The sequence below is a fragment of the Columba livia genome, chromosome 12 (genome assembly GCF_036013475.1).
Source record: "Columba livia isolate bColLiv1 breed racing homer chromosome 12, bColLiv1.pat.W.v2, whole genome shotgun sequence".
Classification (NCBI taxonomy): domain Eukaryota; kingdom Metazoa; phylum Chordata; class Aves; order Columbiformes; family Columbidae; genus Columba; species Columba livia.
Window position 1 is genome coordinate 5,263,550 of NC_088613.1, and position 17,429 is coordinate 5,280,978.

The window sequence follows — 17,429 nt, forward strand, 5'->3', positions numbered from 1 at the left end:
TACGTGGGAATGCCTGTGTCCCGGTGAGCAGAAAGACAAGCGGTGGGAGAGTAGAGGACACAATCCAGCTCTCCACTGAAAGCAATTAGGAAAGGTCTGTTGGCCCTAACAAGGTCAGTCTTTCACCCAGAGAGCATCTGACACACGGCATAAAGCAAATTAGTGTGTTACTTCCTAAAGGTGGCTCTCTGATTAGTGATGTCCTCTTAACCCTTCTCATCCCAGTGGCCTTACCCATCGTTTCTTTACCTTTACAGGTTTCCATGTCCTAGGTGCTATTTTCCTGCTGTGTTGCCTCTCTCCTCTTCCTTCTCTCTCCCACCCCACACACATCCTCTGAGTCCTGCAGCTGCAGCAAGATGAGCAGAGAGCCCAAATGGCTGCAATGGCAGTTACAGAAATTGGAGGGTGGGAAAAAGAGCAAGCAAGGTCTTCTGCAGGATCCAGACTAGCTCTTCATGCCCAGGAGAGGGTACAGCATGGAAAAGGAAATGCCACGGTTCATTGCCAGCTATTTAAATCACGTAGTCAGCAAACCTAGACTCAAAAACTGAAAATGCAGATCATCAGAGCTAAAAGAAGACTATGGGCGACCACTCGTACTATGTTGTGGTTGACTTCCAGCATAGATAATTCCATTTGGTCTGTTTAAATATATTGTTGCTTTTGTTTAAATTCTTTCCTGTTGACCATGTGTACCATGTCTTGAGAACTCACTAATTGCACTTCTGCTACTGAGTGGGAAACCAGGGTAATACACATATTGCTGTACCACTGCCTGAAAAAAATGACTTATGTTTCTTGTTTATTGCAGAATTCTTTGTAGACCTGGACTCAGTGATGGGACCCTTAACACAACACAGCAGTATGACCAATCTGGTTCGTTATGTTCGCCAAGGACTCCACTGGCTCCGCATTGAGGCTCATTTGTTGTAGTGACTGCTGCCCTGTTCATAACATCCCCATTCTTCTACCTCTACCAGCGCAGAGACGATCACTGGTGGAACTCCACTCATTTCTGGAAGTTTATTCATGTAACTTCATTTTTATTGCCTTTTTTAATATCCTATCTGTTGGAAGTAGAAGTCACCCTAAATGGAACTTTTGACTCAAGAGCAGTATGTGTTGTACCATCTAATCATTTTCAACAATTTTCTATGCCTTGTGTCTCCTGGATCCTGCCATCCTTTTGTGCTTTATGGAACGGTACATTCCCTGCAGTATTGTTTTAAGTCCATGCTGCCTTCAAGTGAAAACAAAAAAGCACTTTGAGAAGATATGGATTCCTGAGAAGTAGTACAAAGCGTCTTAAATATTTGAGGGTATATATGAGAAATCCCTTCTGAAATAAATTAGTAGAAGTTATAGCTATTCATTCAAAATCATCTTCTGAACCTGACCCAAGCTTTTTGATGCTTAATTCTGGCATCATTACCTGACACTGTACATTCCTAAGATTTCATACTTCCTATAGGCTTAATCTCTAAAAGAGAACATTGAATATCTTACAGGTACATTATGTAAGATCACCAAAGGTGTTAAGAGGTAAAAAGTTGAAGGAATTGCCTCATTAAAGAATGATGACACACTATGCAGTGAGGTTTTGATATTCCATTCTTCCTGTTTATTGTTGGCTTAATAATTTCAGTAGGCAGCAGAATTTATTGCAGTTTTTAGGCAATTTCAAAATATTAGCTTTCATAGTCTTATCTATCATTCCTATACTAAATCTGTGAATTTTCTTTCAGTTGTACTCATCCAAGATTTTTCTTCATAGAACAATCTCTCTTTGCATAGTGACTCAGTGAAAGCAGATTTTAACAGGACCGCTGCACTCTAAGCATTGATATTGTATGTAAAAGTCCATTAATAAGTGTATGCAGATTCTTCATGAAACTCTCTAGAAGTTTAACTAACCAGCTACTGTTGAAACATTATAATTCCATGTGGCATCAATTTTCACCTGTTTTGTTCATTTCAGAGCGTTAGAAACGTGCAGTATTATCTTGCTATCTTGCAAACAATGTCAAATTAAATAAAATCACCAGATTTACCCAAAAGCAATATAATATTTGTTTAATAATGGCCATGAATACTTCGGTCAGTTTACCTGTTTACCAAGGTCTGCATCTGTTTGCCCATGCTGTCATGTTTTGGACCATTTCTCTAATGCGTGAATAATAATGAGACAATGCAGATAGACTTTCAAAGCAATTGTGAATAAATTACACCATTTCACATTTGCTCTTTCCTCTTCTTTTTTTCCCCTGTTATAAACTGCACTGCGCTTCTGGTGCCACTGCAAGAAGCGCTGGTGCATGAAACAAAACAAAATGAATTTATATCAATAATTCACAAGACTTTAAATGGTCTCATCTCATTCTTGATGTAACGCCTGCACACCTTACTGAACTGTAAATTCAATTTCTATAAACAGAAAATACTCATAGCAATGTAAATATTATTCTGTCTCATCTCATTGAAATAACACAATATGTGTATTAAATGCCATCCAGATATTAGTTAATTGCAATTACCTTCTGCTATATAATCCTGTATATCCTTTAATCTGGTGAGTTATTGGATTCTACTCACTGGGTTGTAACCAGATAAATAGGACAAATTTGCATTTAAAAGGTTCAGACTGTTATGATTTTTAGAGCAGGCCTTGGATATTTGCAATAAGAACAGTTTAAGGACTCTGCCCAGTGCACATTTAAGACAAACCTTACTGTAGCTGTTGTATATTAGCTCCCTGTGGTACTACCTTTTCTTAAAAGTCAATGATTTCTAATATTTTGTTCCATGAGACTGTATTGTAAATGTAGCCAAGGTGCTTCATCAGAGAAATCATCCAGTTTAGTGTTGTCTGCAAAGGGCATTTGCAGGACATGCACACCCTGTGTTATCTGCACATTCCTGCTCCTGAAGTGGTCGATACACCCTTATCTGTTCTCCAAGGGTTGGGGTAATGTGGCTGAAACATGAACCTGACTGCAGTGGTCACCCTGATTCTGGCCCCGGTAGCTAATTAATAAAATCACAGCAGTGAGAACTATTCAGAAATGTAGATGAAAGGTGGTTGTTGGTTTGTTTGTTTATTTGTTTTAAAGAAAAAGGAAACAAAACACTTGAAATATTTTATTTTTTAAGAGGGTGAGTACTTGAGATGAAGTAGCGTTGGGGTGGTTTTGTCATAAGCCAGAGTTTTCCATTCTTTTTGCAAGATCTCACTAACGAAATTCAGTAACTATTTAGTCTAATTAAGTGCATTGTCGTCACTTGTTCCTTTAAAGTAGACTGAAATCCTAGACTTCCCAACATTTAGATATGGATAGATATGATATGTCTTGAAATACAATCTTCAGACACAAGACTATTCACTAGCTGCAGTCAATCAGTGAAGACAAAGTGTTACCTTTTGCCTGTAGCTTGCAGTAAACAGACTATCTCTAAATTTACCCTGTGTTCAAAATCTTTTCCTTAAACAGCTTAAGGAATTAGCCCACCTGATTTCGTATCCTGTGACTTAGTTTGAAATGTATGCGGAATCAATGGCGTGATTATAGTAAGTCCAGCAGTCAAGTCTAGGATCACAAGCCAACTTACTATTTAGCAGTCTTGTTTCAAAAGCGGCTTAGAAACGAATTAAATATGGAGAGTGAATTACCGTCTTATCCCTGGGGATGATGCTTCTTTTGGGTTAGTTATTAAGGATTATTGCACTTTTACAGGCACTATACTCGTCTCATTTCAAATGCCAACATGTCATCTTTGTGGAATCATTTTACCCCTTAAAATATACTTCCAGCGGAGTTAATCAGATGAGATTGTTTGTTTCAGTCCATGGGGAAGCATCGTGTGTTTGCTTGGGCATTTGCTATGTCTGCTCTTAACGCTGCCTGCTTCAGGCACTCAAAGTCATGAACAAGCACCAAAAATTACAAGATTGGCTTCAAATCATGGGTTGTTTGTTTCTTTGTTTTGGTTTTGGCTTTTTGGTTTTTGTTTGGTTGGTTTGGGGTGTTTTTTTGCTTTAGATTTGTGTGTGTGTGTGTGTGTGTGTGTGTGTTGGTTGGTTGGTTGGTTGGTTGGGTTGGGTTGGGTTTTCATAATAAACTTTTTTGGTTCTTATATTGCCTTCTGGATACTGAGCTTGATTTCATGACACATTTTCAGGCATTTTTCAAGGATGCCAAGGGACAGAAATGACACATATGTTTTTAATAGTGATAAACGGGGACAGTGATGTAATCTCGCGATTTCTGCAGCTGGGATTTCAGAAGGACACCAAGCTTCATATAAAATTGCCAGAGCTGACAAGGCTGTCATTTGTGTCCTATGCTTCAGGATGTTTGGAGCAATATCAATAGTTCAGCAGTGAGGGGAGCATGCAAGTGAAGGGCTAAATGCAAGCTCCATCGGTACAAGATCCAAGGGCAGCAAAGTCCTAAGTGCTCAAGCGAGGCATTTGCATAGCACTTAACCTCCACGTCAGGAGCTGCAGCAGGTCTCAAGTGAAGTATTTGACAGTGTGCAGGCAGAATATTCTGCTCTGCGTGCAGTGAGTATCTGTGGCCATAGGATGCCTGTTGGCTCTTTGAGAGCAGCAATCACAGGGAAAGCTGGGGATGATGTTTCCCACGTGGACCATGTTCTCCCAGACCATGGTCAGTGGTCTCAGCTGGGCTCTTTGGTTCCTTTCAAAGGATGAATCACTCTTCCCATATTTAGCAAACAGTGTAAACAGTTCATGCTGAGTTTGGATAGCCAGGTTGGGTCCAGTATGTGTGCTTTTTATTTTATTTCATGTTTATTTTTTTAGTCATTCTGGTTTAGCTTACAGCCTTTTTGTTGATAGTGTTGGTGGCAACTTTCACAGCTTGCTTCTTATAGCTTAATGGCGCCTTTTTTTATATGGTCTTTGAAATTTTTGTCATTTCAATAGTCTCTGTGTGAATATATTGTCTCATTTAAAAATTGCATCCTTTGAAACATAGGGATGGGTCTGTTGATGTCAATGTGGGGGCTTTTTTGGAAAAAAGATGGAGATCTTCATTCCTCTTAAAGAAACAAGATCTGAGAAATTGAATCTAGACCTTAATATCTATGCTTTTTTAATGTCACAGATTTTATTATGTTCTTCCATTATAACAGGTTAGATAAATTGACAAGTTTTTAGCTACTTTGGAAGAAATGTTTTCATTGTATTTTTATCAGTACTTAATGCTGTCTAAATCAAATTATTAGTTTTGTGAGTACGACTTCAGAGATGATAGCAAAAATGGGGCTGGTGAGCATTCTGACTTGGGTATTAATACACTTTTTTGCTTTGAGTTCAGGAGAAACTCCACTACATACAGTATTGAAGCAAGCACACACACGTGTGTGTGTGTGTGTACACATACATATGGATTTGGATGTGGATTTGCAACAGAAATTCCTTGCTTATTACTTTGTAGCACAGGAAAAAAGATGCAATAGATGTAAAGACACTGACTTGACCTCACCAGTGTGCGCTGAGAGAGAGGCAAAGGGGATGAAGATGAGAAACCAGTCCACTGTCCTTATGACATCTTCCAGATTTACTTTGCTTACTATTTTATAAATACAAATAAAACAACTCTTGTTAATGTTGGGAGGGCTCAATTCCTCTATTTCTGTTACTCCTCCCGGTCTTCCATCGTACAACCGGTCACTATACACAGCAATGCATGTAGGCACTCTGTGTGTTGTCTAATGAGATATAGATATATATCTCACTAGATATAGTGACATATTTTAGATATATCACTTGATATTTTGTAGCCTTTATGTATAGACCGTAAGCTCAGTTAGGCTCTGTATCATTATTGAAACCTCTCTGCTGCTGAATGCAAAATGTTCCTGCCTGACTTACAGAGCAGCCGTCTTCTCCGCAGCGTTCTTGTCAGACCTGCCTTTCTGAGGGGCTTGGTGACTTTACTTTAGCCATTCTGTTTCAAAAACGTTTTGCTATTTCTTTTGTCTTCCAAGATCCGTGATTCTGATCATCTCACGCCAGTTTAAACCCGTGGTGATAGCCGTTGAAGTCAGAAGAGGTTGAGTTTAGATCTCATGGACAGCCAGGGGGATCTCGTGGCTCCACCGGTAGAAATGAGAGCAAATTCAGGTACAGATAAGTTGCTGCATAAAACTGGTGTCAGATGAGAATCAAACCTGGCCACATCAGGAGGCACTGCAACAGAAATACTGTAAAGATCAGCTGTGCCTAGAACCACAGGATATGTAGCAACATCTCAGGCAGCTTATTGATGCTGTAATCACATTAGGTAACGGTAAATACATCAAGAGTGGCTTAAAGAAACTGGGGCAAGTTGGTGTGGTCTGGCATTATGAATATAACCTGTTTGTGCCTCTTGGGAAAGGGAATTCATTACTACCGATATGTCCTGCAAAATAACACCTATACCATGGTATCCTACAAAGTCCAAATATGGCACAGTCCCATCTAATTCCTTAATCCACCTTAGGGTGCCACCACGTGTCACAAAGAGCTAATGCTTGTCACTGCCCTGCAGTCACCATAGAGTTAAACCATTTTCCACTTACAACTCCAGCAAGGACCAAGCCCAGGGACCCAGCAGCCAGCTCAAGTAGCGATGTGTGTCCTAGGTGCTTTGGAGAGGCTGCAGAAAAGATCTGACCTTGCTGTGGAGCCACACAGAGCTCCTGGAGCCCCCAGCCTGCTCAGGGTGTTGGATTACTACAGGTCTACACAGTGTGAATCCCCATGTAGCCCTGGCCACAGTATTGCTGTGCAGGGGACATGGTGGGGGACCAGTGCTGTGGCCAATAGGGCTGAGTGACCCCAGCCCCACCGCCTGGGTGCAGCAGAGCTGTGGCTCTGTGTTGCCTTTAGGTCTTGGTCCTCTGCTGCTGCAGGTGGGACTTGGATTTGAGCACTCATTTTTACTTGCGCTGCATCTGGAAACACCAAACGAGTTGACAGAAGCGGTGCGTGCAGTGACATCGTAAAACTAAGGCAATATTCACTGCCTGCAGAATTGCAATTTGAATTGTAGTCTCCACAGGACTGCTCGTCGTTACTGGACGCTAGCTGCGTCCTGCTGAATGGCCAGTGGTAAAAGCCATGTGAGGGGATGATGCAGCTGTTTGAGACTTGTTTTCGTCTTTGATTGTAACTGAGTTCTATGCAAGTCCTGTAAGCTCTCTGTGCTGGATGTATTTACTCACGTTTGTATGAGCGTCACCCTGTTGTAATTCCATTGCAAAACTCATCAAGTAGAGATAGCCTTAATTTCTACTCAGTTACTTCCTTCTCTGAATTAGAAGGAAAGTCAGATTCTGAAGTGAATTGACTTGTTTTAATGGATAACAGTAACTACAATGGACCAAACTTGGAACTAAGCAAATGTAAACTTGCCTCAGCTTGTGGAATTTGTGGGACCAAATTCTGCTGTCGTATGGCAATCATGCAAGTCTTACAGAGCTTGCTGAGCGCTGTTTATCACAGGAGAAGCTGGTTAACAAAAATGCCATAGCATTACCAGAGTTAAGTTTATTGGGCCAGAACTTCAGTTGCATTAACCCAATTAATTCAATGGAATTACACTTTTTTTTTGTTCTGGCTGAGTACTCACCCCGCTGAAATTAGTTCAAGATCCCTGGACTAGTGCTGGAATAACTGCAAGCAGACTTGCTCCTCAACCAGACCGTATGTTGGCTCAGCCCTTGCTCAGGGAAACCACCATTGACTTCAGTGACAAATGACGTGGAGTTACGGACTTGAAGAAGCTTTGACCACTGGCAGGAGGCATTTACCCTTGAATTTATGAATGAATAGTGGATAGCAACATACGTGCTTTGTTTATGACAAAGGTAGAGCACAAGTTCCTCAACTGGTGTAAACTGGTATAAGTACTGATTTCAGTGGAGTTAATCAAATATGTACACACTGAGGAGCAAACCCTTTAACCCCAGACTAATTTTTGCCAATATATCTCTATGCAGATAAACTCCCAAAGCTTTTATCATTATGCCTTTTTTTACTGATCATGCCAATGAAATGATTAATGTACCATAACCGTTGCCTGTAAGGAAATATTGTAATCTGCAAAGTTATGCCATATAGAGCACATCATAAAACAGCTTTAGACCACACAGTCTGGAGAAGCATTATCAGGAACTAGACTAACGGAGCAGCTTTTTATCTGATGTCAATTACACTTCCACTCTGCACTTCCATCACTGCGATTTTTACATATGGAGTGAATGATGGCTGGATGTTTCTGATGACTGTGGGCCAAAGCTTCAGCTGATGTGCCTCTAAGTAGCTCCATAGATGTCAGTGCTGATTTACACCAGCTGAAAAACTAGTCCTCTCCCTTTTCACACTGTGCTGTGTGCCCTAATGCAGCTTTATAAATACATACTGAAGCAGAGCAGATATTGAACTGTTCTGATTCAGCACCAGATAATCCCTGCTAAAAAGAACTGGAGGGTAATTTCTGCCTACCATCTAGGCTTGCATATGTTCTGGTTTTAACTAAAAGGCATGTTGCAATTTCATTATCTCTGAGTTTAAATATTTACTGGCATCAGCATTAGCTTGCATAGAAAAATGGCAAATAAATTCAAACTAGTCATAAATGCTCTCAGTCTAGAGGTGGAATCTGTTACTTTAGTTAACAGACATTGCAGCAGGCTAAAGTGGTTTTTCCTGAGCCAAATGGGTTTTCTACATTTAAAAGTCATGGCAAATATTTATGTAGGGCCAATTCTGCTCTTCTTCCCCTGAGCATCCTAATGAGCAGGTTACTCCACTGATGTCCACAGGTGTAACTGTGTAAATTCGTGCTCAGTGCACAGATTACAGAATCAGGCACTGAAGATGTTAGGTTGATGCAATCAGGAGTTTAATTTTAGCCATATGTATCATTTGATGACACTTAAGAATTATGTATATTTTATCCAAACTGACAGTCCTTGTAATTCCATAAAATATTGTATAATTTATTCCTGCCTGTATTTTTGACATCTCTGGATTGCATATCTTCTACTGCATCTCAAACGCTGTTATTTTAAAACCCACATTCAAAACATCTAGGACGTATCATCACAGAGTATGAAAACAAGTCAAAAGGCCTGGTTATTTTTGGCTTTGGTTTTGAGCTCCCCTTTGCTTTGTGTTCTGTCCGTGGCTGTAGTACTCCTGGTATTTTAAAAAAGGCTCAATTCAAGTTGTTTCCTGTCTTCTGGAAGGAAAAATACAGCTAAGGTTCAGGAAAAGTAATCCTGGCAAACTCAGTGGATGGTTGCTCCTTCTGGTTGTCTTGGTTTTTCAACGTAGCCACGTTGGGAGCAGTCTGGTATGTGCGTTCTCTTGCCAACCATTTCTTGCTGTTGTGGCGAATTCTATTTTATCCTTTTTTCCTTTTATTTTTCTTTTGTGTGTTTATGTGTGTGTGTGCACGCATGTGCAATTAACCAAAATATCAGGAAAAATTATATATGCTTTCTTCTAGTTCCTGGAAATAGAGCAACGTTATGACCTTACGGTCTTCCAGCAAAAATTAGATTTAATTTCTGCATTGCAGTGCAACTTAATTAGCTATTGGAATTAGATTATGGTTTACTGAATGACCCTTTACGTTCTTACTTTTTATTTGCTATTGAAGTAGCCTTTTTTTCTCATGTGTGCAAATATCATATGAATAATCATTGCAATTCCACACGGTGTCTTTGTTCTGAACAAGCATGTTATTCTTGTAAAGTTTTAAGTATAAGTTAAGATGTTTTGTACAGACCAAGGTAACTGTTAAAATGTCAAGCAATTACTGAAATGTTGTATAGTTATAAAAGTTTGATTTCTTTTGCTTTATATGTATAAAATTGTATCTTGCCTGTTTTGCTTTGTATTTCCAACGTGTTGCACAATTATGCATTTTGTTTACATTTGTTCCTTCTTCCGAAAAAAAAAGAAATAACAGTAATACTTTATGTACAAACATTTTAAATGTACTTTTGTTGTTTTTAAAAACAATGTCTCTGTATAAATAATATTGGTTGAACTGGTACATTTGTGTCTCTCATAGAGGGATTAATTATACTGCCAGTGCATTGAATTATTTAAAAAAAAAAAAAAAGAAAAAAAAAGTAAAATAAAATTTTTATGAAAATGTAACCCATTTTATCACTATAAATTATTCTGTCTTCTGCTATTTTCTCATTCCCCTCCCTGGATGCAGGAGGTACGGTACTGTAAGTACAGTTTGTGGGAGAACTGTCATTGCTTTTAATTTTTAATCAATGTGTTTGTGTCATTGCGGAGACTTAAAATGACTTGACGGTAGAAAATAATGTAGTGCTGATACCAGCTGTGAGGTAACGGGATCAATAGTGTGCTTTGCCCATCCCTGAGGGGCCTCAGCTGCAAGACAGCTGCCTAAATCCTGTCTGTCCCAACCCCAGCCTGAGGAGCGAAGGGGCCAGGCTTCACAGGCGGGGTTTTGCGGTTCCTGACAGCGGCCCAGGGCTCTGGCGTGACTGAAACGGTGACATTCATTCAGCCTGTGACCCTCTGTGTGGGGCCGCGCTGCTCCCCGGGGGCTTCCCAGGACGGCAAATCTAGAAGCGTCAGGTTTTATGTCATCGTTGCAGAAATAGCTCTAAGAGCCAGCGCCAAGAATACCGGCTCAAAAGAGATGTAAAAAGCTCTCGGGAGATGCCGAGCAGCGTGTGATGTGGCTGCGCAAGCATAGCTGAACACTCGGTGCTGCGGAGTGCGGAGCAAGGGAGGTCAGGCTGCCCGCCGGGGAGGGATGCGCTGCAGACACACAGAGTCCAGCTCAGGCCACCGTATCCGAGCAAAAGAAGCTGTCACCTTGGTTTGCTGTATGGCCCCTCACATTTACAGTCCTGCTTAAAGCCTTTTCATCTTAATCTGGAGAACTGTGCTCTGGAGGTTCCGCAGGAGGGCACAGCCAGGAAGTGGCTGGTGGGGGTGACTTAGCACAGACAGTGTCAGGGAGAGGGGTGGTGAGCCCAGAATACAGATGGTGTTGCAGAAGGATGCCTTGAGAGGCATTACCTGTAGGTGTTAGTCTGGATTCGAGGCTGAGTATTTATTGTAATGTCCTCCTTTAAAAAGGGCCAGTCGCTGATACCCTTCAGCTTCTCTGCACCACTCTGATCACACAAAGTGGCTTAAAGCTATCGGGTCCCAGCAGGCTACGGCTTTTCCGTTGTTCCTCATCCACCTGCTGTGAATGGTTACCTGTAAAGCAGGTGCTAGAGCCCCAGTCCTTCTTAGCAATAAGTCACTTACTCCAGAAGAAAATCTGGAATGGGGTATTTGGAGCTCTTTTTGTATAATGTGTGCCCATTTTGCATTCAAAGAGCCAGAAATCATCATCAGAATGTCTTGGAGAGAGACGCCTTTTGGGTCAGTGGGAAGGAGGGCAGGTCGGATGCTGTATGTGCCGTTCATTCCCTGAGCCCTCAGCATCCTCTGGGTGTGCCCAGAGACCAGCTTGAAGCTTCACTTCAGACAGGCAGCTCATGTCATTCCCTGCGTGTGTACCCTTGTAATCGGCTGTGAAGTGTTCTGTGATCCCAGCTATGAATGATGAATGGCTCTGCATAAACCTGTGCTGTATGGCACCGTTAGTGCGACTGCACAACTCAGAAAAAACTCTCTGGAAAAAAGAAAAAGGATAATTATTCATATAGCCAGTACGTGGGATTCCCACAGTAGCAAAAGCTGCTGGCTTGCTGAGTAGAGGGAGAAGTGTCTCCTCCAAACATGGCAGTGATGGGGATAGTGTAAGATGGGTGCTTGGATGCTCATTTTCATAAACAATTTCACAAGAACCTCAGGCCAGGTGCTGTGTGCCCTGTCCCTCAGCCAAGGAGATGTTTTCCCTCCTCCCTGTCTATGTGGGACTGAGGCAGTGCAGTAGATGTTGGCAAGAGCTATGCAAGGCTCAAGAGAGAGACGGAAGTGCTACAATTTCTCAGCCAGCTAAGATGATTTAACTGCACGACTCCCTCCGGAATGAATCTGGCCCATGCCGCGCTGCTCTAGACCACAGGATGTTTGGTTGCCAGTATGAAAGACGTAGAGGTTGTGAAGCCTTATTTATATCTGAAAAGTCTGGCTGCAGTTTCCTGTGGCCTGTGGAGCTCAGGAGTAGGAAGTGTAGCCTAAATCCTTTCACTAAAAGGCTGAAACTCCCTTCAGCCCCTCCTACATGGTCCAAAAGGAAAGCAATGCAGGATCAGCTGCACGTAATAGAGTGGAATTGCACTTACCAGCTGCATTTCAAAGTGAATTTAGGCATCCTTTTATCCCTTTGATTGAAAAATGCACATGTGCGTGGGGAGTTTCAGGGGTCGTTCCCCCCCACCACCACCATACTGTGTCCATGCGGTTCGAAGGACTTTATTACAGCTAATGTAAATGTGTTCAGCACACAAACCACATGTGAAGCTAATGTTAAACAGAAGTTAGTCATCATATGAGCTACAGAAAAGTCCTTGTTGATATTTCTAGGCATGTGTGTAGAGTGGCCTTCTGGAAATGAGACTTTCTCTTCTCTTTTGGGAACCTGTATGCCTATGGGCAGATGAAAGCCGCTAAACACAAGGGATGAGTTAGTAGGTTAGACCTCAGGAACTGGGCCGCAGAAGAAAAGATAGTACCTGACAGTGTTGGCTTTGCTAGGCCAAAAATACTGGCAAATTTGGGCAATAACCTTTAGGATCAGTTTTCCTTCAAGTTAAAGTCATTCGTCTGTGAAACCAGCTTTGGAGTTGTTCTCAGCTGCTTTCTGGTTAAATTTCTCACACATTAGTTTGTCCACAGCCCTGGGGCACCTTGTGTGTTTTGCTGGGCTCAGCGGTGATTTGCAGTTGCTGGCACATGGTGGCCTCATCCTGCGGCTGCTGTGCTTTTTGGGGGGATCATGTAAAGATTTGCTCCAGAGTTTACATTTTGAAAGGAAAATTTCAGTGGGAAAATCAAAAAACAACAACAACCCCCACCACCACTACCACCCGCTCCCCATTTTGCAGGCAGCTCCACGTTAGGGTTCAGCCTCCTGGCTGGGGGATGTTGTGAGAAATGGGTGCGGTGAAACAGGACAAAGGCACAGAAAAACTGCTCCATTTTGTGCTTCCTAAGAGAGCCGTTCTAAGTTCTCCCTCTCGCTCAGCACGCCAGCTCTAACCCGCTGCAAGACCAAATCCCCGCAGTGTTTGCTGCGTCCAAAGGGTGATTCCCACCTGAAGCAGCGGCTGCCAGACAGCTCAGCACACTTGAGTACAACTTAGTGCTGACTGTGGGCTTTGGGCAGCGCCACAAGCCTTGATTAACTCTCCATCCCTAGGAATTTCAGCCTCATAGTGGTGTAACTGAGAGAAAATTCTGCAACTTTTTTTTTTTGCAACTCTACGTTCACTGCCTATCTAACAGGCACTAAATAAAAAGGCTGTTATTGTGCTTCAAGCCATCAGTTTAAGAGCAATCACCTATACATTTGTAACATGCTGGCAGGGAATTATCTGCAATGAGAAGCTACTCGTCAGTCAGCACTGTAAAAGGCCGTTGGCTTTGGCTGTACCTGAAAGGGGCTGCGACCCATCCGGATCAGTGTAGCACTCAGATCTCAAATGCCCTCTACCGTTTGGGAGCTGATTAGCCAAGAGGAGCCTCCTTCAGACATGTGTCCAGGGCATCCCCCGCCCCGGGCAGAGAAGAGAGTTTCTCCCTTAGGACTCCTGTGACCAAAGGGCACTTGGCTGTCCAGAGACTGGATACAGACATTTTGGCAGCAGGTTCTTTCCTACACTACACTACAAAGCCCTTCTTGGCTCCACCGGGCTGGTGTTGGTTCAAGGACAGACGCATATTCTCCAAGCTTCCCCAATGAGATGGTGATGAGGGAGCAGCCTTGCAGACCATATAATTACTTCTGTTCTAGGCAGGAGTGTCCTCCTCACTGCCCAGCTCAGTGGGTTGCTCCCTCCTTTGGCAGTGCTGTCCTTGTCACTGGTGGCACTGGGGCTCTGCAGATCCCCCCACAGCTGCTGCCCTTCTAAAGAAATTGACTTGTTCAGCTAGTAAAGATTGACTTGAACCAGGACTTACCAGGTGAAATTGAGTGGCCTGTTGGTATTCAGGAGCTTAAACGGATGACCACCATGACTAAAAATCTATCAGTTAATTAGTCAGGTCACCTGCCATCACCAGAGTTTCTTCTGGAGCAAGACAGAGCCTGAGCCTAGTTCCAGGTTATTTCACATTGACTTAACACATCAAATGCCAGGGTAAGTGAAATCAGATTCCAGCCTTCAGATTTGTAACACCAGCATAAAAAACAATGCAGCTGCATTGACTACTTAGGGTTTACACAGGCGTAACTATGATTTCACTGTCAAAACTGGCATCTCCTGTGGTGAATGCTGGACTCTTTAGGCCAGCGGAAATGTCACCTCCGTGTCTCAAGAAGGCATTTCTGTGGGTTGTCTGAATTTAGAGTTGATGAGTTAGTTTTCTGTATTTGGAGTTAATAGGCTAGTTTGTTGTGTGAATAAAGTTAAGTGTTGCGGTAGTTGTGAGGCGACTTGGAGGCGGGGAGCTTGTGGTCGGTGGGGGTGCCTGCGCCCTGGAGCCCTGGAGCGGGGGACAGCTTGTGACTACGAGATAACGATCTTGTTACCATGCGAACACTGCCTGACTAAGATTCCCGCCTTAGCTAGCTTAATGTCTGTTAAAGTGATTAGCCAATCAGCATGAAACATGTGTGCCTTAGACTATATAAATGTATGTTTGCCATACAATAAAGCGGACACCTTGCTTGCATCAAGCTGCGTCCCCGTCTCTCAATCGCGGCAAATTGGTGACCTCCGACGTGATCGTCAGCGACGAAACCGCCGAGGATTGAAAAACCGCCTACCTGGTGGCATGTCGCGAGTCCCGCAGAACGTGGAATGAGCTGCTGAAAGGAAGCAGGATAAGCCGGCCGGCCAAACAATCCCTCCGTCTGGAACGAGAGGTGAGCTGCGGGAAACTAGCAAAATGGGGAATCAGGAGTCTTCCCCTGAGAGAGACGTTTATGAGCCTATGAAAGCTCTACTTAAGAAGCATGGGAAAAAGACTCTTTCGGAACAAGATCTTAAGTTAATCCTTAAATGGGTGCAGGTTAAGATCCCCGCGGTGACTGCTTCTTCTATTTTTACGCGTGAACTTTGGGACGATGTGGGGGTAAAGTTATGGGACGCAGCCACCTCAGGAGATGAGGAAGCGCAGTATATGCTCCCCAGTTGGAGAAAAATCTTTGAAACCATAAAGGCACAAGAGCAAAATCAGCGAGGCTCCGAGGAGGGAGCTCAGTCACCTCCCTCCTGCCCTTCTAAAATCGCTGGTGGGGCGGAACCCTCTGCGCCACCGTTAGCTTGTGCTGCTGGATATCCCCCGGAGGGTGATCCCTTTGACCCGGGTCCGATTTACCCTGAAAAGGAACCTGATCTTTTTCCCCCTGATCCTCATGAGGTTTGGGGAAAGATTAAGCGCCAAGCGATAAACGAGGGGGAGTTGGAAATAGCCAGAACTATAGTAGCCCCCGTTATATACCAAGGACGGGGGAGGGCTCAAGCTCAGTGGGAAGCTCTTTCTTTTTCGGTAATTAAGGAGTTGCGCCGTACAGTTACCGAGCATGGGTTGTCTTCCCCTTATTTTGCAAGCCTTTTATCTTCTGTATTCGATACATATGTCATGACCCCACATGATTTAAAATCTCTCGCGCGATTGTTATTAACCCCAACACAATATACAATGTGGGAGTCTCAATGGAGAACGGGATTGCAGACAGTTTTGCTGGGTTATGCAGGACATGCTAATGCCGCCTTAGCTGCATTGACTATAGAGCACCTCACAGGAACAGGGCAGTTTTCGGATCCCGCGGCCCAAGCTAGGGACATTCCTCGGGAGGCTTTGGAAGCAGGCAGAGAAGAAGCGAAAAGGGCCTTGTTGAGAGTCCCTGACTCTGGCAGACCCCAAAAAGCATTCACTAGTATCACTCAGGAACCCCGTGAGCCATATATGCAGTTTATGGATAGATTAAAACAAGCCTTAGAGCGGCAAGTTGATAACGTACAGGCTCGGGAGATTTTACTCCTTAAACTGGCTGTGGAAAACGCTAACGCCGATTGTAAAAAGCTCTTGAAGTCTCTCCCAAATCAAAACCCTACCTTAATTGAAATGGTGGAAGCCTGTAATAGAATTGGCACTATGGATCATAAATATGAGGCCATGGCTGCTGCTTTTGCGGCCATGCACAGCCTGATGGGCGCCGACCCACAGCGAAACTGCTATGGGTGTGGAAAACCGGGACACCTTAAAAAAGATTGCTTTAGTGCCAATGCTGAGAAACGACCCCAAATACCTGGAGTTTGTCCTAAGTGCCAAAAAGGGCGCCACTATGCTAACCAGTGTCGATCTAAATACGACTCTCAAGGGCGCCCCATACAGGGAAACCGATCGCAGAGCGCGGGACCGCGGCGCGCACAGACACAAGTTCCGCGACCGGCGCCCCCACAAACGCCGGGGGGGGAAACGGGAGTGTTTCCAGTCTCCGCCCAGCAACAGCAGGGAGCGCCGGCCTGGACCTGGCAACCGCCCACACAGTAACGCTACTTGACTCCTCTGTTCACTTACTGCCTACCAAAGTTGCAGGTCCTTTCCCCCCCCGCCGCCTCCACTGACTGGCAAGTGGCGCTTGCTCCATGACCTCAGAAAAATTAATGACGCTATGGAAGACATGGGGGCCCTGCAACCTGGGCTTCCGTCACCCGCCATGATCCCTAGAGATTGGCATTTAACCATCATAGACCTCAAAGATTGTTTTTTCAACATTCCATTGCATCCAGACGATGCCCCTAAATTTGCCTTTTCTGTACCAAGCGTCAACATGCAAGCTCCTTTGCAAAGATACCAGTGGATTGTGCTACCGCAGGGAATGAAAAATAGCCCTACAATATGCCAATGGTATGTAGCAAAAATACTTAGTCCTGTCAGAACTGTAGTACCTGCTGCATTGTTATATCATTATATGGATGACATTCTAGTGGCAGCACAGCACCATGAAGTCATGGAGGAAGCTGTAGCCCTTGTCGTGGCTGCTGTAAAATCAGCAGACCTCTGTATTGCACCAGAAAAAATTCAAAAAATACCACCTTGGAAATACTTAGGATGGCGTATAAGGGCTCAGACTATTGCTCCGCAACCTTTACAAATACAGGCGAATGTAAAGAATTTACATGACATGCAAAAACTGCTGGGTACAATCAATTGGGTCAGACCATTGTTAGGAATCACTAATGCGGATCTTCGTCCCTTATTCGAAATGCTTAAAGGAAGCTCGGAC

General features: G+C 43.5%; 1 protein-coding gene across 6 annotated transcripts in view; it reads left to right on the forward strand.

The window, feature by feature from the left end:
* The window catches only part of AFF2 (ALF transcription elongation factor 2), a 333,925-nt gene extending 323,939 nt beyond the window's left edge, over positions 1 to 9,986 (forward strand). For all 6 annotated transcript variants that reach the window (XM_065077475.1, XM_065077476.1, XM_065077479.1 and 3 more), the window contains one exon: positions 815 to 9,986. In XM_065077475.1, the coding sequence (XP_064933547.1) occupies positions 815 to 936 (122 nt within the window). In that variant the 3' untranslated portion in view covers positions 937 to 9,986. The remainder of the gene's footprint in view (positions 1 to 814) is intronic.
* The last annotated feature ends 7,443 nt before the right edge of the window (positions 9,987 to 17,429 follow it).